Genomic DNA, 26,899 nt, shown 5'->3' with positions numbered 1-26,899 from the left:
CTCAAGTGGTTTCCTTCCACCAAGAATGCACAGGAGTTCTGCGTGGATGTTGCCCTCACTGAAACAAGAGCGCTAAGGCCCAGTCCCGAAAACCCCACACCCACTCCAAAATAGAATTCTAGTGGTCAACAGGCCCCCCATCCGGTGCTGTGAGGGTTAGGAGAGTCGGGGGACATGGGGAGAGAAGCCAAAGTTGGGAAGGGCGAAGTGGGTCAGACTCCTACTCCAATCGACCATGCTTCAGAATCATCAACTGGGATATTTGAATTGGGTCCACAAGCCCTTACTGAGTACTGATTGGGGCCGGGCACAGTTCTAGGCACTGGGGAGACAAAGGTGGGTGAGACTCAGTCCCTGCCCTCAGGGAGCTTGGATACCACCGCTTGTCTTCGGCAACTTTCTGGTTGATCCTAGGCCAAATAATTCTGAGCAACCCAAATAATTCTCAGCGTCTGAGAGAGACCACACCCCTCTTCCTTCGCCTATGCACCATGAGCACTAGCAGGGAAGCCCATGCCATCAGTCAGAGCTTCCTAGCCAATGTGCAGCCCTCCAGTGGGTTCTAGTTGGGCCGATATTGGTCTCAACATGATGCGATGGGGCCAGGGCAGCCTCGGTTCTTTAATGCAGTGGCTGTAAAAAGAGTTTCATTTTCTACGAGAACTACAGCATGGCAAAGGTTGGGAAGCCCTACCTAAGCCATCTGGTGAAAGAGGGTGCAAATGCCACCAAAGAGTTCCAATTCTGGGTCCCAAAGAGTCATTAACTGCTGTTCCCTGGATTCCAGAGTTTTGACTACATAGAACAGCAAAGAAGACACCAAAAGTTGGCCTCCATCCAATTCCTCGCCTGGATGGATGAGGCCAACCCCTGACTGTTTTAGGCTGAGGAGGCTCCTGAGGCTGAGCTGTTAAGAGACAGGGATCTAGGGTTTGCAACTCTCTGGTTTCCTGAAGCTTTTTCTTACAGGGCGCAAAGAGAGGAATCTTCCAGCCTTTGGTCTCAGCATCTGTCCCATGGGCAAAGCCTGCATCCAGCAAGAATCCAGCTGTGTGGCAAGCAATGGAGGTGAGAACATGCTCTCATCTCTTTTGTCTCTCTAACCCTCCCTCTTCTCTCTCTCACTCCCTGTTTGCTTCCCCTGAGTGCCTCCCGCACCGCCCCCCACCCCACACTCACACCTTTTCTGGTTCATTTCAAGTCATAAAGTTCCTCTTTCCAAAAAGCCCCATCCCCAGAGACTCCTTTCTGCAAAGACACCCGTCCCTGCTGGCTGAGAAGGGCCTGTCCCAGTGGCCCCCAGGGGGAATGACAGTCCCTCGGAGCACATGACCCCACTTACCCTCCCTGAACCCTGAGCTAAGACAGTGAAGTTCCCACTACAAGCACTCATCCCTCCTCCTTCTCCCTGAAGACCCCAGCCCAAGCCCTACAGAACCCCTAAATTTGATTAGGAACTTGAACAGATGTCTCTCAACCCTTCTGCAATAGAACCAGAAACTCATGGATTAACAGAGCTGGGAGGAACTCAGAGCTAGTTTATCCCAGTCCAACCCCTTCCCAAAGGCCAGGAATGAGAAGGCCTTGGCCTAAAATCTTAGATCATTCATAGCAGAACCCAGAACTCCTGATACCCAGGCCAGGGCTAACACCTGACATCTACCCACACACCACACTTTGCACGAGTCTCACCTTCTAAGATCCTCCTTCCCTCCTGACCAAGCCCAGCCAGCCCCACACTCTCATCCTCTGGGGTACACATGGCAGTGACTCACTGCCTTGGACTTGTGTCTTGGGAGAGGTCTCCAGGACAATCCACTTTGGGTGCCTGTCCTCCTCAATATGTGGTACTTTTTCTGGCCAGGCACAGTGGCTCATGCCTGTAATCCCAGCACTTTGGGAGGCCAAGGCAGGCAGATAACCTGAAGTCAGGAGTTTGAGACCAGCCTGGCCAACATGGTGGAATCCCATCTCTACTAAAAATGCAAAAAAAATTAGCTGGATGTGGTGGCAGACACCTGTAATCCCAGCTACTTGGGAGTCTGAGGCAGGAGAATCACTTGAACCCAGAAAGTGGAAGGTTGCAGTGAGCTGAGATTGCACTATTGCATTCCAGCCTGGACGACAAAAGTGAGACTCTGTGTAAAAAAAAAAAAAAAAGTTACTTTTTCTCTCTTCTCTTCTCTTCTCTTCTCTTCTGTTCTTTCTCTTCTCTGCTATAGTACAGTGGCAAAATTTCAACTCACCACAGCCTCCACCTCCTGGGTTCGAGATTCTCCTACCTCAGCCTCCCAAGTAGCTGGGACTAGAGTCGTGTGCCACCATGCCCGGCTAATATTTGTATTTTAAGTAGAGATAGGCTTTCGCCTTGTTGGCCAGGCTGGTCTCAAACTCCTGACCTCAAGTGATCCTCCCACCTTGGCCTCCGAAAGTACTGGGATTACAGGCGTGAGCCACCTTTCCCTCCAGTAAATGTTACTATGTAACATGACTTTTTCTCTTTAGTCTCCAGACTCTACCTGAAATTGCTTAAAGAGTAATCAAAAACACTCTTGTTTCAACATCATTATAATGTGTTAGTTTGAATTTAGGCACAAACAGGTGTTTAGAAGGGAAGTATGCAACTAGCTTGAAGAAGGCCCGGTAGCCTCCGAGACAGCCTAGGAAAGGGGTAGTCAGTACGGAGTGGCACAGTGGCCGTTTCACCTACTGAGAGACCCTGGCAGAAACAGTTCCTCCCTGATTTCTGTGGGAATGGTGAGTACCCTTACTCTCCCCCTGGGCTACGGCTTCTCCCCTGCCCCCATGCTGGGTCCAAGTGGGTGCTGCGGTGCACCATTCAAGCTTGTCTTTCTCCCACACATTGACTTCTCCACAGTTTCATCCTGATTCCTCCTCTTACCCACATCTACCACCCCGTTTCTTTCCCTTGACACAGCCACAGTGGGGACAAAGGATGGATGTAAGAGCATTTGTTTTGGGGTCACATAGGATGAATTCCAATGTCAGACCAGCCAGGTAACCTCCAGTAAGCTACTGAAACTCTTAAGACTTAAAAGGACAACACTAAAAGCTTCCTGTCACAGGATTGTGATAAAGAATGAAGAAAATTATGGCCTGGAACGGTGGCTCACACCTGTAATCCCAGCACTTTGGGAGGCCAAGGCGGGCGGATCACCAGAGATTGGGAGTTTGAGACCAGCTTGACCAACATGGAGAAACCCTGTCTCTACTAAAAATACAAAAATTAGCTGGGCATGGTGGTGCATGCCTGTAATCCCAGCTACTCAGTAGGTTGAGGCAGAAGAATCGCTTGAATCCAGAAGGTGGAGGTTGCAGTGAGTTGAGACTGAACCATTGCCCTCCAGGCTGGGCAACAAGAGCAAAACTCCATCTCAAAAAAAAACTCAAAAAAAAATTTTTTTTTAAGTAGTTGGGCACAGTGATGCGCACCAGGAGTCCCAGCTACTCAGGAGGCTGAGGCCGGAGGATTGCTTGTGCCAAGGAGATCAAGACTATGGTAGCCATGATCATGCCATTGCACTCCAGCCTGGACAACAGAACAAGACCCTATTTTTTAAAAAACAATGAAGAAAATGAAATGTGTCCACAAGGCCTGGCCAAGACAGGCATCAGATATCGGTCGCCCCTATCTTCCATGTCTACAGCCTGGAACCTCCTGCAGCTCCCGGGACTGGGCTCCGTTTCGACTCCACCAGGAGCACTAGCCTCAAGGTCTTCAAGCCTGTGGGAATCTGTGGGGCTGCCAACAGTATTCCCTTCCTAAAGCTTCTAGGCAAAACCAGCCTAGCCTCTGAGGTAGCTGTCATTATCCAAGAAATGACAATGACCTCTAGAACGCCAGACAGGGCTGGCTGGGAGGATTCCACTGTGACTTGTCCATCACCTATGAACCCCTGTAGCACACCCCAAAATGGAAAACAACTGAGAACCCTCAAGAGAATGGCCATTCAGGAGCAGTCCCACCAGGCTGGGCCCCATACACAGGTGCTTGGTGTGATTGGAGGAACCCAGACACTCTCTGCACCCCAAGTCTCCCGCTCCTTGACTCTGATATGCCACAACCAGATGTGATTCCACCAGCATTCATGGGCACCTGCCACTTTCCAGCCATCATGCTGAGTATTGGGCTTGATTCCTCTGGGTTGTATATCACCCTCCCTAAGCGTTTTCTTTTAAAAGGCAAACACCCTCTGAGAAGGGCAATGCATTAGATTGCTCACATCCCAGATTGAATTAATTCAGGGTGTGGGGAGTTCTTTATTCTAAGATAGCAGAGAAGGACTAGATATCTTTAGCAAACAGGGCAGCTAAAGTTCAGAGAGCAGAGGTGACTATAAAACAAGACCAAGACAGAGCTGTCACTTTGCATTTTTCTACAGTGGATTTCAGGGGCCAGTTCTCCTCCCTCCTTTGTCCTTAATCAAGACAAACACGCCCATGCCCAGGACAAGCAGCCGCATTCCCCATAAGTACAGCTGATGAATTGGACTCCATGGGAGACAGCAGCCAGGAGCTGGCGGCCCTGGCTCTGCTGCAGAGGAGCCGGCCTGCCTTTCACCACCTCCAGGATAAGGACGCCCTGAACCAGTGCCTACTCGCTCCCCAGCAAGTTCAGGGCTTAGAGTTCAGGTAATTAGGCCCTTGGCAGTCTCACCTGAGCCCGCCAATAAACCAGACAAACATCTTCAGCTCCTGTTCAGGAGGAAGAGAGGAAACCAGGAGGGAGGAAGGGAAGGAGGAAAACTTTTTTCTGTTCTAAGGCTTGGCAACCAGAAGGGAGAATGCGATTCATTTACAAAGCAGCCACTCCAACACCCCACTCCTGCTCCACACCCAGCGTTGTCCCCTCCTGCCACAGAACCCTGGACTCCATCTGCCACAGTCCTCCAGGGAGACGGAGGACATCTGTGCAGGCCACAACCCGAACAGGCACTGGGTACTGAGGGCCTAACCTTGTAGGGCAGGCTTTCCCCAGCATGGTTCCTTCTAGCAGAGGAGAGAAGGAAAGGCTCCCTCCCACTCCAGGGGCTACAGCGCCCCCCAAAAATGTCTGAAAGCCTGCTCCAGAGTGTTAGAGAGCAACTGAGTGACTTCTTTGAACCCTGCTTTGTGTCACCACCAGCTCTTGAGGGCTCACGTCGTGTCTGGGCTCTTGAAGACCCGGGACCATTCCTTAACCATCCCTAGATAGGGACAGTGCCCAGGAGATACCACACACACACGGATAGGAATTTCCTTTTCTCCCTAAATAATAAACATTATTAACACTTCTTGCATATGATCATGCTGCTCTGTGATGAAGTTCCATACCTGGCCTTTTTAGTACCTACATCATCTAAATTTACTCCTGCCATACACAGGAGGGAAGGGACTGTGTGTCACATGGCAGGGTGAGGAAGAATAGTTTAACAATAATAACTGCAGTTTATTGGGTGCTTTCTTAAGGGACTGGCAAGTACTCTATGAGGATTATCGAATTTAATTCTTCCTAAAGGGTAGATACTGTTATTATCCCAATTTACAGACGAGGAAACCGAGGCTAAGAAAACAAAAATACAGACGTTTGCCCAAGGTCACAGTGAAGCTTTAATGAAGACTTTAATTGAATTGAAGGCTCCCGTTTTATGCAAAGAACTAGTAGAAAGGAGAGGGGAGGAATCACGTCTCCAGACTCCTATCCAATCTTGCTGCCCGGTAAGCAGGCCCTGGTGCAGGTTGGCAGATTTTGCCCCATGCTCTTCTCCTTGGGAGCAACAGGTTCAGCGAGCCGAAAAGGGTCAGGGGAGGGGGCCATCTATCTCATCCAGATGGGAGTGGCTGCACTCCACCGCCTCTGTGGCCCTGGAAGCTTAAGGATCCCAAACGCTTCCACCGCCTCTGCCTTTCCCAACGCAGGCCCCAATCCAACAGGATGAGGACTTCTAGCTCCTCACTCTGCAGCCCCTCCTGGGGAGAGATCCTGACAGGTGGAAAGTGAGTGCATCACAGAGGGGTCCTCCGGAGTTGAGCTGGGCTGCCCGGAGGCCTCTCACTTCCTTCCCACCACCCCCGCAGGCTGAGCTCTGCCTCGCGCGGGGAGACAGGGGCACTGCAGCCTTCGGGCCTGCAGCTGCCCAGGACCGCGGACCCCACGGCGTCTCCCGGCCCCGGGCGGGAACCGTGGAGACCCTCCGCCGCCTCCGGGTGCACGCTCAGCAGGAAGCGCCGTAGAGGGGCCAGGACTGGGACTGGCGCGCCCGCAGCTCTCTGGTCGCCGCGCCTCCCCGCTCCTCCCCTACGACCGGGCTCTACGTCCAGAGGCCAGAGCCGCTGGCTAATTTTTCACGCTCCCCCCCAGACCGCCTCCCTGGGTGACGCTACAGCCTGTGCGGTTCCTTTAAAGGCTGCGGGTTCCGTTCTTCTTTCCTTTTCCACTGGATGCCAAAATATGCAAATCTTGGGACCGGAATCTGAAGCCAAATCGAGAAGGAGAAGGGGCGCGGCCGGCGCGTCACCGGATCCGCTCCTTGTATGGCTCTTCCCGGCTTGGCCCGCCGCCCTGCGACCCTCCCTGCAGCCGCCGGGGCCCCTCCCGCACCCAGCCCGGCTCACACCGCCGCCCACGCCCCCTGACCGGCCGCGCGCCCCGCCCCCGGGAGGGAGCTGGGGGCGGGAGGCACAGCCTGCCCTGATTCTGGCCGGAGCGCGGGACCGCCGCAGCGCGCTACCTCCCCGCACTGCGCGGGCGGAGGAGGGCCCGGGGGTGCTGTGACTCCCTAGTATAGGAGTGCGGAGCCTGGCGGGAGAGGTGGCGGGGGTGGAGAGAGGGGGCTTGCAGGAGGCGGGAATCCCTCTTTCCCTAAGAACTAGAGAAGATGGGGGGAGGCCGGGCCCTCCGGTCCCCAGTCCTCCACCGGGTGGAGGGGAAGGGAGGGGAGGGGAGCGAGGTTGTCATCCACCCCCACTACAACGTGCAGCTCGGGAGTTCCTCCCACACGTCCCCGGCCCGCGTAGCCCTCCCACGGCGTGAGGCCCGGGGATCCTCTCCTCCTCCTTGTCAACGTTCCCACTCCCCCTGAGAAATGCACGTTCCCGCAACCCCGACTCCCTAGCAGGGGACGAGGGATTCACCGCGCCCACGCGGCCACCGAGGAGGGAATCCTCCCCGCCAAGCCGCTGTGAGTTGAGGGTCGCACCCCCATGCTCCCTCCCTCTCCCTCGCCCTCAGGCGGGCTGCACGCGCCTTGGGAGCAGGCCCCAGGGAGCACAGCAGCCGCCCCCGGGATCCGCTGCCGCTCCGGGAGGTGACAGCGCTCCGGGTCGGCACACAGGCCGCTCTAGACTGCAGAGCGCCGGCAGGCAGCAATGGGGACAGCCCTGTGGAAGGCGAGGGGGAGGGCAGAGACTAGGGGAGGCCGCCGGTGGCTCAGAGACTGTGGGTTCGGCGTCCTCCTGCTGCAACTCCGTGGCGGGCCCTTAACAGGCAGCAGTAGACAGCGACTGCGCCCGGGCCTGCTGGGCCCTCCTGCCATCCCGTGGCCACAGAGGCTGCTTTGGAACCGTTAGGGAATTTACTGGGGATTCAGTACACGTGTTTATCTATCCCTGGAACTTCTTTCTTCTTCACCACCAAAACCACACATCCTCCACCCCAGATGGATGGGGCTCTTTGGCGCAACCGCTGGGGTGCTGCGAATATCCTCGCCACTGCGCTCAGCCTGGAGTCAGCGCCGGGTCAGGGGCCCAGGAAGGGGCAGGGGTGTGAGAGGCGAATCAGAGTGAAGTTGGCACAAAAGTTCTTGGGATATTGGACTAAGGAATTCTGAAACGTTGGAACACCCCCACCCCCACCCTGAGAGAACCCCTCCTAACCCCCACAAAGGAAAGCACTCCCTTTCTCTTAATCTCGGATAGGATCCCGGACGCCGGAGCCGCTGCGGGAGCAGGGGCGCAACGCACGCCTTCCGGGTTCCCCAGCGGTTCCCAAGCTGCAAAGGGACTTCGTCAGGTATTTTCAACTCTCTCTCTAACTGCTGGGGTGTTGGAGACCACTTGCAAACAACCCCACCCCACCGCCCACCACCCCCCACTACCCCCTCCTAATGCAAACCTCAAATAAACACACATAATGAGTTACTGGTGTTTCGACTCCACGCTACGAGCTTTGCGCTTTGCGCTTTGCATTTAGCTGTATCCTTCCTTCCTCTCTCTTCTCGCATTCTTCTTTCTTCTCCCCTTCTCTCTCTTTTTTTCAAGAGCCGCGAGCGTTGCGGGCGCCGCACGTTGGCTGAGGCCCGCTTCCTGCTTTCTAATGTTCCATTGTGAGGAGCTTCCATTGTGACGTCGCGCCCCTTCGGCTGGGCTTTGTCTGTCCATATATGGGCAGCTACGTCACGGAGCTTTCCCGGGGCTCAGATAAATAGGCTGGTGGAGTTCCCTGGCTGGGAGCTTTTGGGCAGCAGTGAGCTTGCTAGGAAGCGGCGGGGCTGGTGGTGGTGGTAACAGCGGCGGCAGAGGCGGCGGCGGCGGCGGCGGCGGCGGCGGTGGCGGTGGCGGTGGCGGTGGCAGATCGGGGGGCGGGGGGGCCGCGGGCGCGTGTCTGTTTGTGAGATCAATACTGAGGCCGCGTCCGACCCCCTTGAGCCGAGATCCCCCCAGCCCAGCCCCTACCCCACCCCCCCCGCACACGCCCCACCCCACCCCCCACGACCCAGCCTCATAACGCACCAGCTGAGGCACCCAAGAGGATTACCCCCTGGGGCCCCCTCCCGCCCCCAAAAAGAGAGAAGATCCCCTCTCTTGGCCCATCCCTTCCCTTCTTCCCTCCCCCCTCCCCCCGAACTTTCCCTCTCGCATGCTTTTCCCCTGCACCACGGATCGCCTCTCGGATGCCGCTTTCCTGGAAGCTGCGTTAGGAGCGAGCGGCGGCGGTGGCGGCGGTGGCGGCGGCGGCGGCAGCTCGGGAGTGCTATGACCGGCAAACTCGCCGAGAAGCTGCCGGTGACCATGAGCAGTTTGCTAAACCAACTGCCTGACAATCTGTACCCCGAGGAGATCCCCAGCGCGCTCAATCTCTTCTCCGGCAGCAGCGACTCGGTAGTCCATTACAATCAGATGGCTACAGGTAAGGGCGGCGGGGAGGCGGCAAGGCAGCAAGGAAGGAAGGGGAGAGGAAGAGGAGGAGGGGACGACCTGGTGATGGATGGATGGATGGATGGATGGATGGATGGATGGATAAATGGATAAATGGATGGAGAGATGGGGGCGCGCTGGGAATTTTCCAGGGGGCGAGTTGCTTTTCCCACCCACTCCTCCCGCCCTCCTCGATCGGGAAGGCTAGGTTGGCGACGCCACGGTAGAGGCTTCGGTTCTCCCGGGTGGGGGCAGCCGCCGACCGGAGGGAGGTAGGTGCGAGCGGCTCTGGGGCTCTCCCTCCCCACGCAGGGGGCCCGATCGCCGGGCTACGCGCAAGGCGTGGTGCTGTCGCCCCCTTCCCGGGAGGAGCCCGGCGTCTTTTTCACCCGCGCTCTCCCCCCTTACTCCCTCAGCCTCCCACCCGGGATGGAGCCATGTGCGGCGTGGAGTCCCCGCGGTGGGAGAGGTACTGCGACGCTGCCTTTCCGGGGCGTTCAGCAAAGCCGTGGGGGTGTGGGGACGGCGGGGAGAAGGAGGGGGCTCACCCGCGGGGCGGGGGCTGCCACGGGGGACGATCCCAGGCCCGGTGAGCTGGGGAAGGGCGGTTGCTCCCGCCATGGAGACACGGGCCGGTTTTCCGCCGCTCTACACCCTCTCTAGCTGGGGCTAGGCTTTTCCCCTCCAGCAAGAGCTGAAAGCTCCTTCAGGCCCGAGGAGGCTGGGGCCGGAGGAGGTGAAGGGAGAGCTCCCTTTGAGGGCGGCACCCTTCTACGCTCCGAGGACAAAGCGTCGGAGCGCTCTGGGTCGGCGACCCGAGAGCAGCGCGCGTGGGGGCATCGCCGGGGAGGGAAAGGCGCGGCGTCCTGGAGCAGACAGGGCCAAGGAAAGAGGCCGAGTTGTGTGCGGTGGAGAGCGAGAGCCCAGAGCGCTCCGGGTCTGAAACTACCTGTAGCTGCAGCTACCTGCCCGCCCCACCTCAGGAAGAACAACAATGCTTCTCGCGCGCGCGCGCGTGTGTGTGGTACGTGAGTGTGTGCGCGGCTTGTGCGGTGTGTGTGCAGCAGCCACTCCACACCCCGATCCGTAGTATTTTGCTGTATCCAGGTTGCGCCCGGGAGCGCGGCACCGCCCGCTTTGCGCCGGGCTCAGCGTTCCTCTTACCCCATGCGCTACGCACTCCACCCGGCCGCACCCTCAGCACCTGGGCGCCGCGGCCCGGAGCCGGCTTAGCTTCACTCACCCCTCCCCTCTCTCCCCTGCTCTCCGCAGAGAATGTAATGGACATCGGTCTGACCAACGAGAAGCCCAACCCGGAACTCTCTTACTCCGGCTCCTTCCAGCCAGCCCCCGGCAACAAGACCGTGACCTACTTGGGAAAGTTCGCCTTCGATTCCCCTTCCAACTGGTGCCAGGACAACATCATTAGCCTCATGAGCGCCGGCATCTTGGGGGTGCCCCCGGCTTCAGGGGCGCTCAGCACGCAGACATCCACGGCCAGCATGGTGCAGCCACCGCAGGGCGACGTGGAGGCCATGTATCCGGCGCTACCCCCCTACTCCAACTGCGGCGACCTCTACTCAGAGCCCGTGTCTTTCCATGACCCCCAGGGCAACCCCGGGCTCGCCTATTCTCCCCAGGATTACCAATCGGCCAAGCCGGCGTTGGACAGCAATCTCTTCCCCATGATTCCTGACTACAACCTGTACCACCACCCCAACGACATGGGTTCCATTCCGGAGCACAAGCCCTTCCAGGGCATGGACCCCATCCGGGTCAACCCGCCCCCTATTACCCCTCTGGAGACCATCAAGGCGTTCAAAGACAAGCAGATCCACCCGGGCTTTGGCAGCCTGCCCCAGCCGCCGCTCACCCTCAAGCCCATCCGGCCCCGCAAGTACCCCAACCGGCCTAGCAAGACCCCGCTCCACGAACGGCCCCACGCGTGCCCGGCCGAGGGCTGCGACCGCCGTTTCAGCCGTTCGGACGAGCTGACCCGGCACCTGCGCATCCACACGGGCCACAAGCCCTTCCAGTGCCGGATCTGCATGCGGAGCTTCAGCCGCAGCGACCACCTCACCACTCACATCCGCACTCATACGGGCGAGAAGCCCTTTGCCTGCGAGTTCTGCGGGCGCAAGTTTGCGCGCAGCGACGAGCGCAAGCGCCACGCCAAGATCCACCTCAAGCAAAAGGAGAAGAAGGCGGAGAAGGGCGGTGCGCCCTCTGCATCCTCGGCGCCCCCCGTGTCGCTGGCCCCCGTGGTCACCACCTGCGCCTGAGGCTCGGGCCCCCAGATCCCCACTTTTCCCCTCCAGTGCCTCCCGCTGCTCGCCTGATAGCAGCGGGAAAGCCAGCCACGGAGGCGCAGGGGCCGCGCCCTGGCCTCTCCATGGACGTGCGGCCCCTTGCTCCCCTTCGACGCCCCCGGTTCCCAATCTTTCACGCCGGCCAGCGGTCAGGGGCCAGGGCTGGAGGCGCCTTCCCCTCGCGGTCCCCTCCTTAGCCAAGGCGTGGGGGCGGAAAGGTGGCGTCTAGCCCGCTTTGTTCAGTTCGGATCGCCTTGATCCAGGGGCCGCCGGGCCGCGCCAAGGACCTGCAAGGGACTGAAGGCGGAGCCCATCCAACCCTCGCCCGACCCAAACACCTCACAGTTTCCCCCACGTCTCCCTCTGTACCCCCTCGAAGACTCGAGAGGGGGAGGGGGTAAGGAGCGCACCAAAGCGCAGAGCTTGCTGCCCGCCGCACGCACGCGCGCCTGCGTGAGGGGATGCGCGCAAGTGTGTGCGTGCTCGCGTGTGTATGTATGTGTGTGTGAGTGTGTATGTGTGTGTGCGCGCGCGCAAGCGTGTGTGTAAGACTCTTGAGCTGAACTGGGCTGTGTTTACCCCCAAACTCTTCCCCACCTCGGGTCCCCAAACGGCTGGGGGATGTCCCAGGCTGGGAGTCCGCACGTGGCTGGAGGAGATGGTCTTCCATCCGCTCTGAAATCATGTTTCTTAGAGAAATGCCTCGGATGCCGCCGACGACGCGGTGCTGCTGCCTCCGCTTCGGATTTGGCCCCTCAGAACCCCTCCTTTTCTGAGTGCTTCCCTCTTAGGCCTCAGGGCAGTTTGATCTGTGGGGAGAAAGAGCAGCCATCGCTGAGCCTGCCTTTTAAAATAGATGTATATTTCCTTAGCCCCACTCTAAGAAATCTGTGTTCCTGAGTTTGCCCTCTGGCCTCCTCCTCTTCCCCTTCTCCCCTCTAAACCTTCTCCCATCTCTTTCAGAATCTTTTCCCAGAAAGGCAGGCTTCAACCGGCCACTCCGGCTTTGTGTCTTCTCTCACTTATATAGCAATTTCTCCTTCCCACCATCATGGGGAAGCTGGCTCTGCTTTTGCCCTTTGTCATCACCAACACAACGGATAGAATTTAAATATATGTATATGGTGTGTGTTTGTATGTATGTATATGTATATGCATGCATGTGTATATAGATACACATGCGTACATATATACAACATACACACAATATGTATTCCTAGCAAAATAAAATCTCTAAGGTACTTGGTTATCCAGTGCAGTGCACCGGAATAAAGAGAATTTGTAGGCGTATACAGCTTTAAATGATTTATTTTTTATGAAAATGTTAACTGATGAGATTATATCTACATGTATGTGTATGTGTGTGGATATAGATACACATATCTGTACATGTATGTGTGAGTGTATATATATATATACACATATACACATACATGTACAGATATGTGTGTGCACACATATATACATCTCTGTCCAAATTTTCCTCAAAGATATGGGGATTTTTTTCATGAATCCATGTTGATGAATGAGGTGTCTCCTTTCCATACCCAGTCTCACCTTCTCCCCACCCTACCTCACCTCTTCTCAGGCACCCCTCTTCCCCAGCTGTCCTGCCAGCCCTTCTCGCACAGGGTGGCTCCTTTGAAGTGGAGTAATAGGGAAGGTTGCTCTCTGCCACAGCTTCCAGCATGGTCTTGACTGAATGTACTGTTCCTGTTAGCGTTATTTCTCCTGTGGTCAGTAAGCTGCCCAGAGAGAAGGAACAAAGGTCTGGAGTTTACAGAATGTCTGTTTTTAAAGTCACTTTATGCGTTTTCCACTTTTTTTTTTTTAAGAAAAAGAAGTACCATTTTTGCTTTGTTTTGTTTTGATTTTTTTGGTGGTGGATAAATAATACTAAAAGGACTCTAGTGGAAAGGGGGGAAATCGAAGAGCAGGGGGTTGTGAATTTCCAGGTACTTGGACTTTTTGTAGAAGGAGAGAGAAGAAGATGAAGTTTGCCAGGAGGGCCCATATTTTTTCAGCTGAAGGGTAAAATCTTTCTTTGCAGAGACAGTATTTTGCTGAATACTTTTTATAATGTGATGATTATTAAAAAAGCAAAAATTTTGGTCACTTCCAAGCTAGAAGGAGGAATCAGATATCCTTTAATATTTTTTCCTCGCTCCTTCTGGCATATGCATGTCACTGCATGATAATTGAGTTTTCCTTTGTTTTAATAAAACTGTTCTCAGACATTAAGCTAAACTAAGAGAAAAATAACTTTGTTGCCAAAAGGTTGTGCTATCCAGATTTTTTATATGTCTGCATGTTTTAAAAAAAAAAAAGCAACAAAAGAAAATGCACTCTAACTTATGTGAACTGAGAGAAAAAAAATCAGGTTTTAAACAGGAAAACCTATGGGGAATGATATTTTTTGAAAGACTTTTGTATAAAGTTGAGTACTTAGAAAAAAAGACAAACCAGATGTAATATATTTTGTGGATGTTTTTATTTCTTGGATTTATAGTACCTTATACTAAGGTTAAAAAAATATGCTTGATATTGTGAAAAGGTGAAATTCTTCACCAACATTTCATTTGCTCCTTTGTCATATTGTAATGCCAATATAATATAGTTAATGAAAACAGCATTTTTAAAAACCGAAATATTGAAATGGTGTAATGTTGTACCATTTGCACTGTGAGCAAATGCTAATACAGTAAATATATTGTGTTTGCTGACAATCAGCCGGCCTATAAATCTCCTTATTTTATTTCTTGTTTTTATAGCATAAAGTTTTAGTTTGGCCTGTTTTTTTGTCTTGGTTTGTTTTTGGATGGTGGTTTGTTGGATAGGTTGTTATGCCTGGTTTTGCCGTTCTTACTCTGAAAACTCTCAAAGTGCAAATGTAGAACCTGGTGTCATTGGAAGTAGGTCAGAATTTGGTGCAGGTTTTGGTGTTTCAAATAGTTTTGAGTGTTTACTGTGGTACCAGGAAAATATGATTCCCCTCCACCCTTCTGGAAGCCTCACACTGCCAGAGGGATTAGGTGAACGTTAGGCCAACAGGTTAGATAAATTCATGGGAGTCAGGGCTGGTGACTGGGAATCTTCTAGAACCTTCTCTCTGGTTTCCGATGGGTATTTGGGGGTAGAAGGGAGGAGATCTCCTGGTTTATGAACAATTTCTCTAGAGACTGTCTTAGGGAAAACCAGAACGGGACTCTGGAGGGCCTGTTAGCCATACTGAGTAGTTCTCTTGCCAAAGCTTTTGAAGCCTGAAAAACAGGTGGAGACTTGACAGAGGTTCTTCAGGGTTGGCAAGATGGCCAGAGAGATTGGCAGCTCTTCTGTGGTCAGATAACTGGAAAAAATCAGGTTTTAAACTTCTACAACTTTAATCCCACTTGGGAGGGATTCTGCTAGGCCTCACTGTTTGTAGCTGCGTGGTAAAGGTGAACCTTGATGAAAACCAGCTCCTATGGATGACCCAGGGATCCAATGCCTTGAAAGGAAGAAAGGACATTGGGATTTGGAAAACACACAGGGAATGTTTGCATGGCATCAAACTGCCGTACCTTATGATTTCTACCTCCCATAAAAGCAATGCTTCTCGTATCCTGCAAGCTATCTTCCCTAGAACATTTCTCCTCCTTAACTTAGTTTATTTGCCAGCCCTAGAGCTGTCTCCACTTCTCTCGAGGAAAATATAACCTCCACTTTCTTCTTGTGTCTTCATGTCCATTTGACACCCCTCACCTTGTTCCCCGTGGTCTTTAGAAGCCCTTATCCCTTGAGGATTGTTCTAGAGCTGTCTTTGGACAAGTCAGTGGTCTCTCCCTCCCCTTCTTCCTGCCTGCCCTTGGAAAAAAAACTTGCCTGGATTCCTCTGCAGTGCATTTCACATAGGATCTGCCTCACCCAGGTTTAGGGGCTTGGTGTATAATGCTGTGCTATGTAAACCTCCCACCAGATTGTGACTGGGGTCTGTGTCTTGGACCCCGAGGTGCTGACCAGGTCAGCCACAAAGCAACAGAAATGCCATGTCCCTGCTCCAAAACCACTCTTTGGCACCCCAAGTCACACCCGTCACAGAGAAAAATATGGGTGGTATTTCTGGTTGGCTATAGTTACCAAGAAGTCGAGGCCAGACCTGGGTGGAGGAGGTAGGCTGTGGTCCTAGAAAAGAATGTTTTTGAAGTGAGAGATGAAGAAGGAGAATGCAGTATGGAATCTTAAATTTTCCCACCCACACAGGCAGGGTCACTGGCTGCCATCTTGAATTCCCTTCTCTTACCTCATGAAACTTTTAAAATTTCAAACTGTGGCTTCAACAGCCTTATAGAAGTATCCTTCCTTTTTAACAAAGGGACTCCAAGGTGGCAGAAAGGTCCTGACAATAGAAGATATAATCCATCTCTTTGCTAAACTAGATATTTCCTTTCAGATTTCTATGTGTTTTTCAAGTGACTAGTATGGGAAGAAGATACTGTCCCTGGGTGTCTTCATCGTCATCACCCAGCCCCACCTGCACCTTCTCCAATCAAACCAGGCCTTCAGTGTAATACTTTCATCAACAGTGTACTATGCTGCATGATTAATAAACTCACTATCCATTGGTGGATATTACTCAACCCAACCTGGTTCAACCACTGGGTTACTTGGCAATATGGCAGTCCGCCTGGCTGGCGCCAACCCTGTGTGGTGTAATCACTGATTCACACTTTGTAGCTAGATAAGAGTGTCCCAGATAGCATCACACCAGCTACCCAACCCACTTGGGTTTTGTAAATATGGGGACAGAAGACTCAACCCTGAAACTCAGGGATGAAGTAGGGAGAAGGTGGAGGGAAGGCCTAGATGGGGCTATCACCGGAGGGAATCAGTAGAGGCTTTGCAATGAATAGGCCCTGGGCCCTGGGGCAAAATCAGGTATCAAAGGATGGAAGGGATAGAGGCATAGCTCCTTCCAAGAACTCCTGGGGTGTTTGGGGGTGAATGAAAGGACACCCCACACATGCATACACACACACACACATGCACACGCACACACCCCTTGGGAATGGTGTACTGAAAGCGATGACTCTGCAAAATTGTACTTGGTGAACTGGGGTTGAGTATAAATGAGATACCTGGAGAGAACATGGGGCAAGGTATGGCATATGTTTTTGTGCGATGTGTGGTGGCAGTGGTGGTGGCGAGTGTGTAGTTGTGTCTGTATTCACAAGCATATCAAAAAGAATAGCAAGGTGGATTCTGGTGAATGAAGGCGCTAGCTCATGGCCAGCTGTTACTGATCTTTTTCTAATCCATAATTTGCTTGTCATAGATGAGGGGGTTGTGAGCTGCCTTCTCCTGGCCCTGATTGGCTTCCCTGGTGTTGTGGAACAATTAGCCTGAGGAAAGCAGGAGGCCTCTGTGTGTCCCAAGAGCTAGAACTCATACTGACAAAATCTTAAGGACAAAGGGGAAATAACTGACTGTCTAAAAGGTGCCGTGGGGTTTTAAAAATAGGTCAGAGTCCCAGATCTATCCCAAAGGGTTCTTTTCAGAATAACTATTCTTTGTGCGGAGAGGAGAGAGTTCCCCAGAGGAAGGGGAAGAAGGCCCTTGATCAGAGCGGTCCCTGGGTCAGCCCCAGGGACCACGCAGTCTTATGCACCCGTCAGACATCTGCAGAGGCCAGAAGAACCCCTGGCCTGGGAGCCTTCTCCCAGTACATCTGCTCTTGAAGTGTCACCATTCCTTTGGCTTGAACGTTTCTGTCCGCTCCATCTCTAATATTTTTAAAAATTGGTCATTTTCCCAGCCCCATGCAAGAACAGGAGTAGGCCAGGGTGGGAGGTAGTGTCATGAAGCATTCCCCAATTTGCAATAAAGCCTCTGACATGTCCCTGCCCGGGCATGACAGGACCAGGCCCTGACTCTCCCTGCTCCGGAAGAGTCCCCATCCCCATCACAGCTGGCTCATCTCTAGCCTGGAATTGGAGCAGTTCCTGCCACCACCTCTCCTGGCTACCAGCAGCCTCTGACCCCAGGCTGGAAACACTATTTCTTCCCCTCTAGCAAACACACAGATGCCCAGAAGGAAGTTTTCTGAGCAATTTTACCAAGGAGCTAATGCAAACAGAACATGGCTACAGAGCTGCAAACAAGAAGAATGTCAACAAAAATGTTCTAACTCCTAGGATGGGTGGGGGTCAGACTGTGATTCCATTCGGCTTCTTTCAAGCTGCCTACCTGCTTCTGGGCCTTGCCTCCTCCAGGGAGACCCCCAGTGCATTCTCTCAGGACATGTGTGGTTTCTCTGGTTTACTGAGGAGACCCTGTTCTGCTTCCGGGGTCCCTGGATGAGAAAAGCCCTTCCTCTGGGCCTCAGAATTGCCTTCCTGGGCCCCCAGGCACCCCGTGCTGCTCCTATCAGCCCCTCCTTCACCCCATTCCTGGGGAACTCTGGGGCTCCACACGCTCTAATCTTGTCCTTGCTCCAGTGGTGCCCCTGAGCCCCCACTCTTGCTGCTTGGAGCACGATGGCTGTCCTTTTGGCCAGCCCTTCCCGCCAGGCCTGCCCACGGCCTGCAGCCTTCTCTGCTTGGGCCTCCTGTTGCGGCCTCACGACCCAGCCAGAAACAGACTGCTCAATGATAGACTCACTTGGGATTCCCTTTTGGGTCGCTCACCGAGTTCCTAGCTAGAGTCTCAGGAATGCTTCCAGCTCTCTGTTCCCTGGAGGAATAGAGATGTCTGTCACCTTTGAGTCTGGGGACATCCCAAGCCCTCTTCAGGGGAAGTTACCCTTGTCTATGGGCCTGCATTCTCTGAAATGGCTCCCCCCAGGGGCGGCCATTCACTCACCTAGAATCCATCAGTGCCCTGTTCTCACCAAAGAGAGAGAGGTTAGTGGCTGGAACAGAACTGAGCCTTTGAGCCCTTTGGTATCTTCTCCACAACAGGCTGCAAGATCTCACACTTTTTATTCCTTAGCATCAACACTTTACATTGTCCAGATGCCTGACAGTCTCCCATTCCTCTTCGTTCCCTTCTCTGCACTGCTTAGGAAGGTCAGGTTGGTCCAGCAGGAGGGATGGAAGAAAACTTCCAGAACCCGCAAGACCCCAGGGTGCTAATGAAAGCCTTGTTTGGGGCACTTGTTACTTAGTCGTAAAAATGAAGCGACAGTTTGATAATCTGGCAGCTACTCTGGTTATTCCCCCAGGGCCCTTAACCCACTTTGGGACCATCACCTCCCTCCTACATCTGAATCTCAGCTCTGCCACTTTCTGGCAATGTGACTCTCAGCGAGTTCTTAGTCTATCTGACCCTTGATTTCCTCTTGTCTTATCACTGCTGTTGCGGAGCTTAAATGAGATACTGGATATAGTGCCTGGTTCATGGTGGGTGCTCCATCAGCGTCATTTATCTTTCCTGTCCCTTACCCCATCCCCATCCTCCAAACACAGTTGCAAGAAAACAGGCTCTGTCTCCACCACGGATGGTTACATCAATTCAAACAGCCAGGGGACCTCACAGTCCTTGCCACCACTCCCAGCCCCTGCCATCCACTGCGTATCTGTGTTCTGAAAATAGATCCTCTCCACCCTACCCCCAATCCACTCAGAGAAAACATGAGTCCTTTCCCCTCTTGGCCAGGGCCAAAACTCATTGTTGTTATTTCCTGGCCCAATTCCTGACCCTTCCTCACGTCCTTTTGTCCCATCTCTCTCTAAGATGGGTGGATGGGACACCTTCCTGATCCAGTATCATCTGCAAAGTTAATTAATGTGTCATTGGGCTGTTGCCTGCTTCCTGATCCTTATCAGGGATTTAAATAAAACGCAGCAGCCCCAGTTCTCCCTCGTCCATCTCTCGCCCTTGATCTTGCTCATCAGTCCTTGACCTCAGCCTTCCGGCTAGTCCTTAGCTTCCAGCTGCAGGCTTGTGGCCCTGCTTCTGCCCAGGCCTAGTCTAGGGGCAGAGGTGGCATACAGGGCTTTAATTCTGTGAAAGAATCATGGACATAAGGGTCCCTACCTCAAGGTCCCACTTCCTTGGGCAATTCCCTCTAAATTTTAGTCACAAGGGACCTTAAGATGCCATTTAGTCCAACATGCTCCTTTTTGGATAAGGAAACAGAGGTCTAAAGAGGTTTGTGACTTGTCCAAGCTCATACATCTAGGAAGGGCAGAGCTGAGAATTCAGATCCCGACGATCAATGGAAGGTCCCACAGGAAGGTTAATTGCTTGTTTATTTATTTAAATGTTTGTAAAGGGCCTGCCACGTGCAACACATTCTTCTAGGCACTAGGGATACAGCAGTGAACAAAAAGGCCTGCATTCTCAGAGCTTACCTTCTCCAGGGCAGAAACAGATAAACAAGCAAATATGAATTATGCCCGATTGTGATATGTGTTATGGAGAAAAATACAGTAGAGGAAGGAGAATGGTAGTGTTGGGGGAAGAGGGTTACAATCACAAACGGCTGATCATGGGGAGACGCCTTTCAGTACAGGTCCAGGAAGTGATGGGATGGGCCACGTGGCCATCTGAGGGAAGAGCTGTCCAGGCCGAGTGCAAAGGTCCTCAGGAGATGTTGGTGTTCTTGGGTGTCTGAGGAGTAACGTGGAGGCAGAGTGGTGGGAGAGGAAGGGAGCTGACAACAGGAGATGAAGTCGGAGGGACGGCGTGGGACCAGGTCACAAGAGTGCTTTAAAGGAAATGAACATGTCCAAAAGAAGCAAACAAACGCTGAAGGCTAATGGTGAGGGAAAGGCCTCATGACCCCTGAGCAGAGCCCCGACCTGTACTCACTGGGCTGCCAGACCAGCCAGCCCTGGGGTGCGGCTACCCTGTTGTTTCAGCCTCAGCACCCCCAGTCCTCTGCTTGGCCCTGTCATCCCCTGACTGCAGTCTTCTTAGCCTTTCTTTCACATCTGAGATGTCAAAGACCACCAATGACTCCTAAACTCCAGCCTAGCCAAAGAGAGACAGGGGTGCCTCCTTCAAGAACCATAACCAAGAGCCTTTCCTCTTCCTGTTGACATTTGCCGTGGTGCCAAGTTCCTAATGAGATGAATGAATCTTCCTGCTGCCCAGCCTAGGAGTGGGAATCTCCCTTGGCCTCATCTCTCAGAAATCACTCCTGCAGAGCCACCTCCCTCTTTTATCTGTGGCTAGATTGACCATGTTTTTCCCCCTGGCAAAAAGCTGGTGGATGGTCAGGTTCTTCCAATATGGTCACATTCTCACCCATACCCTGGGCCCTGCCAAGCAAGACGGGGTACCCTGAAAATCATTTGATCTGCTATACCACTTGCCACACGCTGTCTATTTCCCTGGATTCTGGCAAATCTTCATCTCATAGCATCATCTCTATAGCCCAGTCTGGGCAGTTTCATGCCTCCTGAGAAAAAAACACTTCTTTCTCCCTCTTCCCACCTTTTCTGGTCTTCCATTTCATGCCTCTCCGAAAGCTCCCCTTGGCCCTTGGCTTTCCCTCGCAACTTGACATCATCCAGAGCTTCTTCGCATCTCATTTGTGCATCCATGAATTTAGGAAAACTATTAAGCCAGGTACAATGTTTGCCGTGGGGATGGGGTGGTCACACAGTCCAAAGATGAACAACACACCGTCCGTGAAGATACTCTGTGGGGGAAGGCAGACACACAGACAATTTCAATACACCAGAACTCGTGTCGTGATAATGGGACACTCTGACAGGAAGGCACCTAAATCAGAGTTTAGGGGGAAGCAGGGAAGAAGGGGTGGGGTAGGGAAGCTTCCTGAAGGATCTCAGTCCTCTTTCACGTTCCACATCAATAACAAAACCACTAAGCTGCTGAGGATTTCCTATGTGCCAAGTGCTGCGCTCAAGGTTGGACATGAATTATCCCACTGGACTCTAGGTAGAGTGGAATTACCCAAGGGTGTTCACCGGCAGCCTGTGGGGCTGTTCACTCTTTGTCCTTTTCCTGGAGGAGGAAGAGAAAATCCCAGTGGCCCACAGGCCCTAGGAAACAACAGAGCAGCTTGGCATCTCTGGAGTATGCCCAGCTGGCTTAGTGGAAGTTGTCCAACCCAGATGACATGTCCCTGCGTTACATTCTGGTTGCTTCTCCTTGCTACAGAGCAGACTTTTCTGGGCTTTGGGAAGAGATACGGGGGCATCCATCTTTGGATTCTTTTGGTTCAGGCACGACATCCTTCCAGGGGGCCTCCGCCTGCCCTGGCTCTGTAGGAGCCAGTTATTCAACACGGACCTGAGGTGGTGAGCTGGGAGGAAACCCACCCTCCGTGCTCTTCTTCCTGGGGTGCTTAGAGTCAGGTTCCACAGTTCCAAGCATGGCCAACCTCCACCTTTTCCTCTCTCAGCCCATCCACCTGCTTCTCCTTTGCTGCTGGTTGAAGAGCTTAGACAAAAGGCCAAGGCTGTGGCTCCAGTTCCAGCACTGACTCTCTCTGTGCTTTAGACCCTAAGCCAACTTCTTAATTTGGCTGAGCCTCTATTTTCCCATCTGTACAATGGGGATAATACCCTTCTCCACAGAGTTGTTGAGAGGATCCACTGGAATGTAAATTATGGAAAAGAGCTGTCCTTTCCAAAAAGCCAAAAGAAGACTGTTGGAGGAGGGAGGTGGGCAATGCTCTTCTCCTTCAACAGGTAAATATGTTCTGGGGAGACGTTTCTAGGTGAAGCTAGATGCCCAGTCTGAACTCGGTCACTGTTCTTAGTAGGTCAGGTGAGAAGACCACACAGGATTCAGATGTCTCCAAGATGACAAGCTCAGGAATAATCCCTGCTTCATTGTTAGGAACTGTATTTTCTGGGTCTTAAGACATGGAAATCTCCATCCAATGAGGATGTAGATCATTGAACAGATGTACACCCTCTGCACTGCACTGCATCAGGCGTCAGGAGACCTGGCTTCTGGTCCTGGCTTGAACATGAGGACAAAGCTCTATGATGTCTGCAAAGTCACAGCCCTTCCCTGGGTCTTGAACATCGAATGATCCCACTAGAGAATCCATGATACCTTCAGCCCTAAAGTGCAGAAGCCCCAGGATTGTTCACTGTGTGCAAGACCCTCCCCCTTCTCATAGCTGGGGGCTGAGCCAGGGCTCAGCAATGCTGGGATGAGACTCAAATGCAAAGATCCTGCTTCTCATTGCCTCAAAGCACCAGTTCTCTCTCTCTATCCTCCTGAGAGCCTCTGAGGTGCCATTGGCATCCTGGGACTCTGAGACCTCCAGCCTCTTTCCCTGACTGTAGTTCCTTCTGGCCTGAGCCAATGGGGGAATGTTCTGTGACTTCATTTGCATCTTGGATTGTATTCTTAAACCCATTTTCTCTCATATTTGCCTGAAAAATATATAGAAACTGTCATACAATGCAGTCCTCTGGTTTGGGGTCCCATTCAACCCAATGCCAGAAATGCTTCGCAATGGTTTGCAGTACTTGGATCACTTCCTCTCCATGGACTGGAAAGCCCCAGGGGGTGGTGGGCTCCTGAATGCAACCCCTCCCCTAGTGAGGGAGCAGCAGGGGGCCCAGAAAGCTCAGAAGCTCTGCCTTTGGGGCCCTTTTGAGAATTCCTACTGCTGGGAGTCCCCGTTTTGGGATTTCAGCCTTAAATCCACCATCTGAGCCACTACCCCACCTGCTGGGTTTTCCTCCCAGATCACCACCACAAGTCCCTCCTTCATCTCAGGAAAGGACCCTCTAGTCCTCCTGGAAGCTCATCCCTCTTTTCATCCACCAAGCCCAAGTGTGCCTCACCCTATCCTCCACCCAAACTCTGCCCGGAACCAGGAGCCCCTCCCTGCTGGCACACCCCCTTGCCCTTATCTCCAGCATCACCCATTTATTCCAATCCTCACCCCACTGGAGCGTCTGCTGGGTTACTCAACCTCCCCTAGGTCAAGCCTGTGTTGGACGAGTTGAGTCATTACCTCCATCTCCTCCCAACCCTCCCGCGTCTCAGGAACTGGGCTAGTTTGGCAGGCTGGGAGGGAAGCCTCTGTCCATTCCATGTAGGCAGCCTCCTGGGACCAGGATTTTCCAGGTGTAGAGCCTAACTTTGTCTTTCCCGGAACACCCTCTGTCACCAACTAGACCACCCAGTCACCCACCTGAGTTTGCTCTCTGCCCATCTCCCCACACCAGCTCCTTCTGTAACCAGTCATGAAACTTGGACACAGCAATGAGTCTCTCTGGGCCTCGGATGACACATCTGCAAAATGGGGGCTAATGATACCTTTCCTGCCCCAGGGGAGGATGTGGGGCTGCTACTAACTCCTGGTCCTCCTATAGCTCTCCTAGGCTGCTCATTTCAGCTCCCTGTCTCTCTCTTACTCTTAGAGCACCTCATCTGCAAGCAATTTGGATTCTTAGGTCACTATACAGCCTAGTCTCTGCCCAACCGGCTCTGCCCTGGGCTCCTACCTCTCCCATCCACATCCTCCCACCCTTGGGGTCTTGGCAAATGTGACTGCCACCAAACAGGCACTGTAGACACAGCCCCCAGAAGTTCAGGCCACCACTTCCTTCCCTGCTTCACCCCACACTGTCCAGGGAGACCCAGAGGTTAGACAGCAAGGTCCAGATTCCCTCTAGGACAAGAAGCCAGGCTCTGTCCTCGGCTCACAAGGCATTCTGAAGCTGGCAGGACCCTGGACGATCTTGTGTGTACAGCCGGGCTCTGCAGCTCCCATCTTGGTGCACGCCCTGCACACAAATGCAGGCAGCAGCCCTACTCAATTCTCCCACAAAGCACACACTTTCCTGCTCTCCCTCCCCCCTCTCTATTTCTCTCTCTGAGCTGTGCTCCCAGAACACACCCTCCCAGCCCACCAATCCTACACACGCCACTGCGCTTTACAAGCATCAGCTCAAGAATCTCCCAGTTCCCCGCTTGCTCCCTCCACTCTATCTCTCCAACTCCTCCACCCGCAAAGGGTGGGCCCCTGTCTGCCCACAAGACGAAGATGCCTCGGCTTCTCCAGGTCTGCCTTTGCAGGAAGAGGATTTGCTGGCTTCTTACAGCCCCTCACCTCCCTTTCTCTGCAGGCAAAAGCAGCCCAAGGCCCCCACAGCCCGGGCAGCCCCTCCCCAGCATCTGGTGAGAGGACAAGAAGAAGGAAGAACTGTGGGTTCTTTTCCCTGAGACTCCTAGATTTTGTACCAAAATGCAGGGTGTGCTCCTGTTTGCATTTTTTTTTTGTTTCCTTTCTGAAAATAACCATGAAACTATCATTTCCTCCCACTGCCTTTTCCCTATCTTATTTGGATTAGCAGAGTTGCTGCAAGAGGTGGTTTGGAGCCACTGACAGCCTCCTTCCCTGACCTGGGTCCAGAGAACTCACAGGTGGCTTTGGAGCGGGTGCTAGGTCTTCTGGGGTGGAAGGAAGGAGTGCAGGTGCTGGGCACCATGGGGTCACTGTGACCCCCTCAATCAGAGACCCCTGGGAAACCAGGTTTGAGCCTGCCTTGTGCCCACATTAGAAAACGTCAGGAACAACCTCAGGCCTGGCTTTCTCTCTGTAGCTTTTCTGGAATGGGGGACAGCAGCTCAGCCCCCTCCCTTGGCTGACAGGTGAGGAAGTTGCAATTGATACAGGCTCTCCATGTGGGAAGGAGTCAATAGAGAAGAACGGGTGCTTATACAAGAAGAAAAATGGGGTGCATGGCGAGAGGGGGTGCCTCTCTTCCTTTGTTTGTATCCAATGCCTCCTCCAACGCAACTGCTCTGGGCCTTCATGCTGCTACCTGAGAAGCAACCTCAAAAGGAGCCAGCTTCAGGGTTGGGGGCAGTCAGAGAGACCCCCGAAGGAACCCGCCTCTCATGCCAGGGCCTTCAGGGCACAGCCCACTGAAAACCACCACTTGCTTGAGAAACTGAGAACTTCCCTGTAATCTCAGCACTTTGGGAGGCCAAAGCAGGAGGATCGCCTGGGGCCAGGAGGTCGAGGCTGCAGTAAGGCTGAGACAGAGCAAGACTCTGTCTCAAAAATATAAAAAGAAAAACAAGCTAGGCGTGGTGGCTCACGCCTGTAATCCAAGCACTTTGGAGGCCAAGGCGGGCGGATCACCTGAGGTCAGGAGTTCAAAACCAGCCTGACCAACATGGTGAAACCCCGTCTTAAAAAAAAAAGAAAAAGAAAAACAAAAGAAAGAAAGAAATGAGGGGGCAGCAACCCAGGCCTCCATGCCCTGAAGATGGTTCTTTCACAAAGCCCCTATCACAGGCCTCCAGCCTCTGAAGCCCACCGCTGCCTGACTTGTTTCTGGTTGAAGAGAACCCTGCGGGAGGGCCCTCTGCTGGTTCTGCCGTCCCTCGGGTCTGGCCAGTTGCAGTTCCATGAAAAGCAAAGGATGGCTGATGCCGGAAAAGGGAACATGGACTAAAGGTGCTTGGCCTGGCCTTCCCGGCAGAGGGAGTTGGGGCCCCCGGGACCTTTCCCACCCTTGTTTGGCCTCTCTTCTCTCCTGCCGTGTGCCTTCTTTGGGGATTCCTTCCTGATCAGTCCAGAGACACAGCAGGCCAGGGCTGGAGGGTGGCAGCTGGCCTGGCCTCAGTGGCACCACTGTCTCCTCCTATCCATCAGCCAGGTTCTGTCCACATGCCCCTGTCCACATGCTGGGTACCACCTTTCACTGTGACCAGATTCAGTGGCATGTACCCCATCTAACTTCTCTAGGCCAGCCTGCTGCAGTGGGACCTATCCCTTTCTTTGAGGGTCTTGGCTTGCTCCAAAGGTGCAGGCCTCGGCATGAAATCCTTCCCCCAGCTCCGTAGTCCTTCCTGACACATCCGCACTATGCACCCCTCGGTTCCGCCTCTTCCTCCCCAGCGGGACCCTTCTCCTCCCTCAGGCCGAGCTGCTGGGCTATTTGGGGCACTGCTGGGCTTGTGGTGTAATCAGTGCCTAGGGATAATTGCCACCTGCCCTGCCGGTGTCTGGGGGCTGTCTCCACCACAGCAGCAGGGGGTGGACACTGGGCAGCCAGGCCAGCAGCAAGGTCAGGCTGGAGCAGTCCTGCCCTCTCGCCAGGCCTGCTGCTCGTGCGTGGGACTCGCAAGGATTCCCTAGCAAAGCCGTGAGTTCCTAGAAGTTATGCCCACCTGGGACACTCTGTGGCTTCAGCTGGGGGTGGATGGCTATCCCAGCCAGAAGACAAACGTCCTGAGGCTACTCTATGCTCCCACTCAGCCCAAACCCTGTTCTCCCATACTGCCTTCCAAGGTCAGGGGATACCCATTGGCTGTTGGCCTATGGACAGAACAACAGCCAAAGCAAGAGCGACTTGGATTTGACCTTCAGCCCACCAGGCCTCATCATCCTCCTTCAGGGAGGCAGCAAGGGCTAATGAGACCACTGTGAAGGTGAGTCTACCATAAATGTTAGCTCCCTTCCTTTCTGTTATCTTCTTTTCTGCTCCAAGGCAGCCTGGGTTTAGACAGCCTGGGTTTAAATG

The 26,899-nt window shown here is 53.4% G+C and overlaps 1 protein-coding gene across 4 annotated transcripts; it reads left to right on the top strand.

Moving 5' to 3' along the window:
* Positions 1–8,446: 8,446 nt before the first annotated feature.
* Positions 8,447–14,239, top strand: EGR3 (early growth response 3). 4 transcript variants are annotated; one of them, XM_021665138.2, is made up of 3 exons: positions 9,048–9,127; positions 9,552–9,604; positions 10,408–14,239. In XM_021665138.2, the coding sequence occupies exons 2-3, from the start codon at positions 9,565–9,567 to the stop codon at positions 11,415–11,417; spliced, it is 1,050 nt and encodes a 349-aa protein (XP_021520813.1). In that variant the 5' UTR covers positions 9,048–9,127; positions 9,552–9,564; the 3' UTR covers positions 11,418–14,239. The 4 variants fall into 4 exon arrangements, with proteins under 4 accessions (XP_021520812.1, XP_021520815.1, XP_021520813.1 ...); XM_021665137.2 differs by lacking the exon at positions 9,552–9,604 and having other exon boundaries at positions 8,447–9,127; XM_021665140.2 differs by lacking the exon at positions 9,552–9,604 and having other exon boundaries at positions 9,020–9,099; positions 10,408–12,065.
* The last annotated feature ends 12,660 nt before the right edge of the window (positions 14,240–26,899 follow it).

The sequence above is a fragment of the Aotus nancymaae genome, unplaced genomic scaffold (assembly GCF_030222135.1).
Source record: "Aotus nancymaae isolate 86718 unplaced genomic scaffold, 86718_ANA_hifiasm-v0.15.2.pri h1tg000079l, whole genome shotgun sequence".
Taxonomy (NCBI): Eukaryota; Metazoa; Chordata; class Mammalia; order Primates; family Aotidae; genus Aotus; species Aotus nancymaae.
The sequence above is the reverse complement of the archived record's forward strand: the minus strand, read 5'-3'. Positions and strand labels throughout refer to the sequence as shown.

Bases quoted from the DNA above. Each gene is read 5' to 3' on its own strand.
- EGR3 (XM_021665137.2), top strand. From the start codon at position 8,974: ATGACCGGCAAACTCGCCGAGAAGCTGCCGGTGACCATGAGCAGTTTG. The intron at 9,128-10,407 runs GTAAGGGCGGCG...TGCTCTCCGCAG, and splicing joins TTACAATCAGATGGCTACAG to AGAATGTAATGGACATCGGT.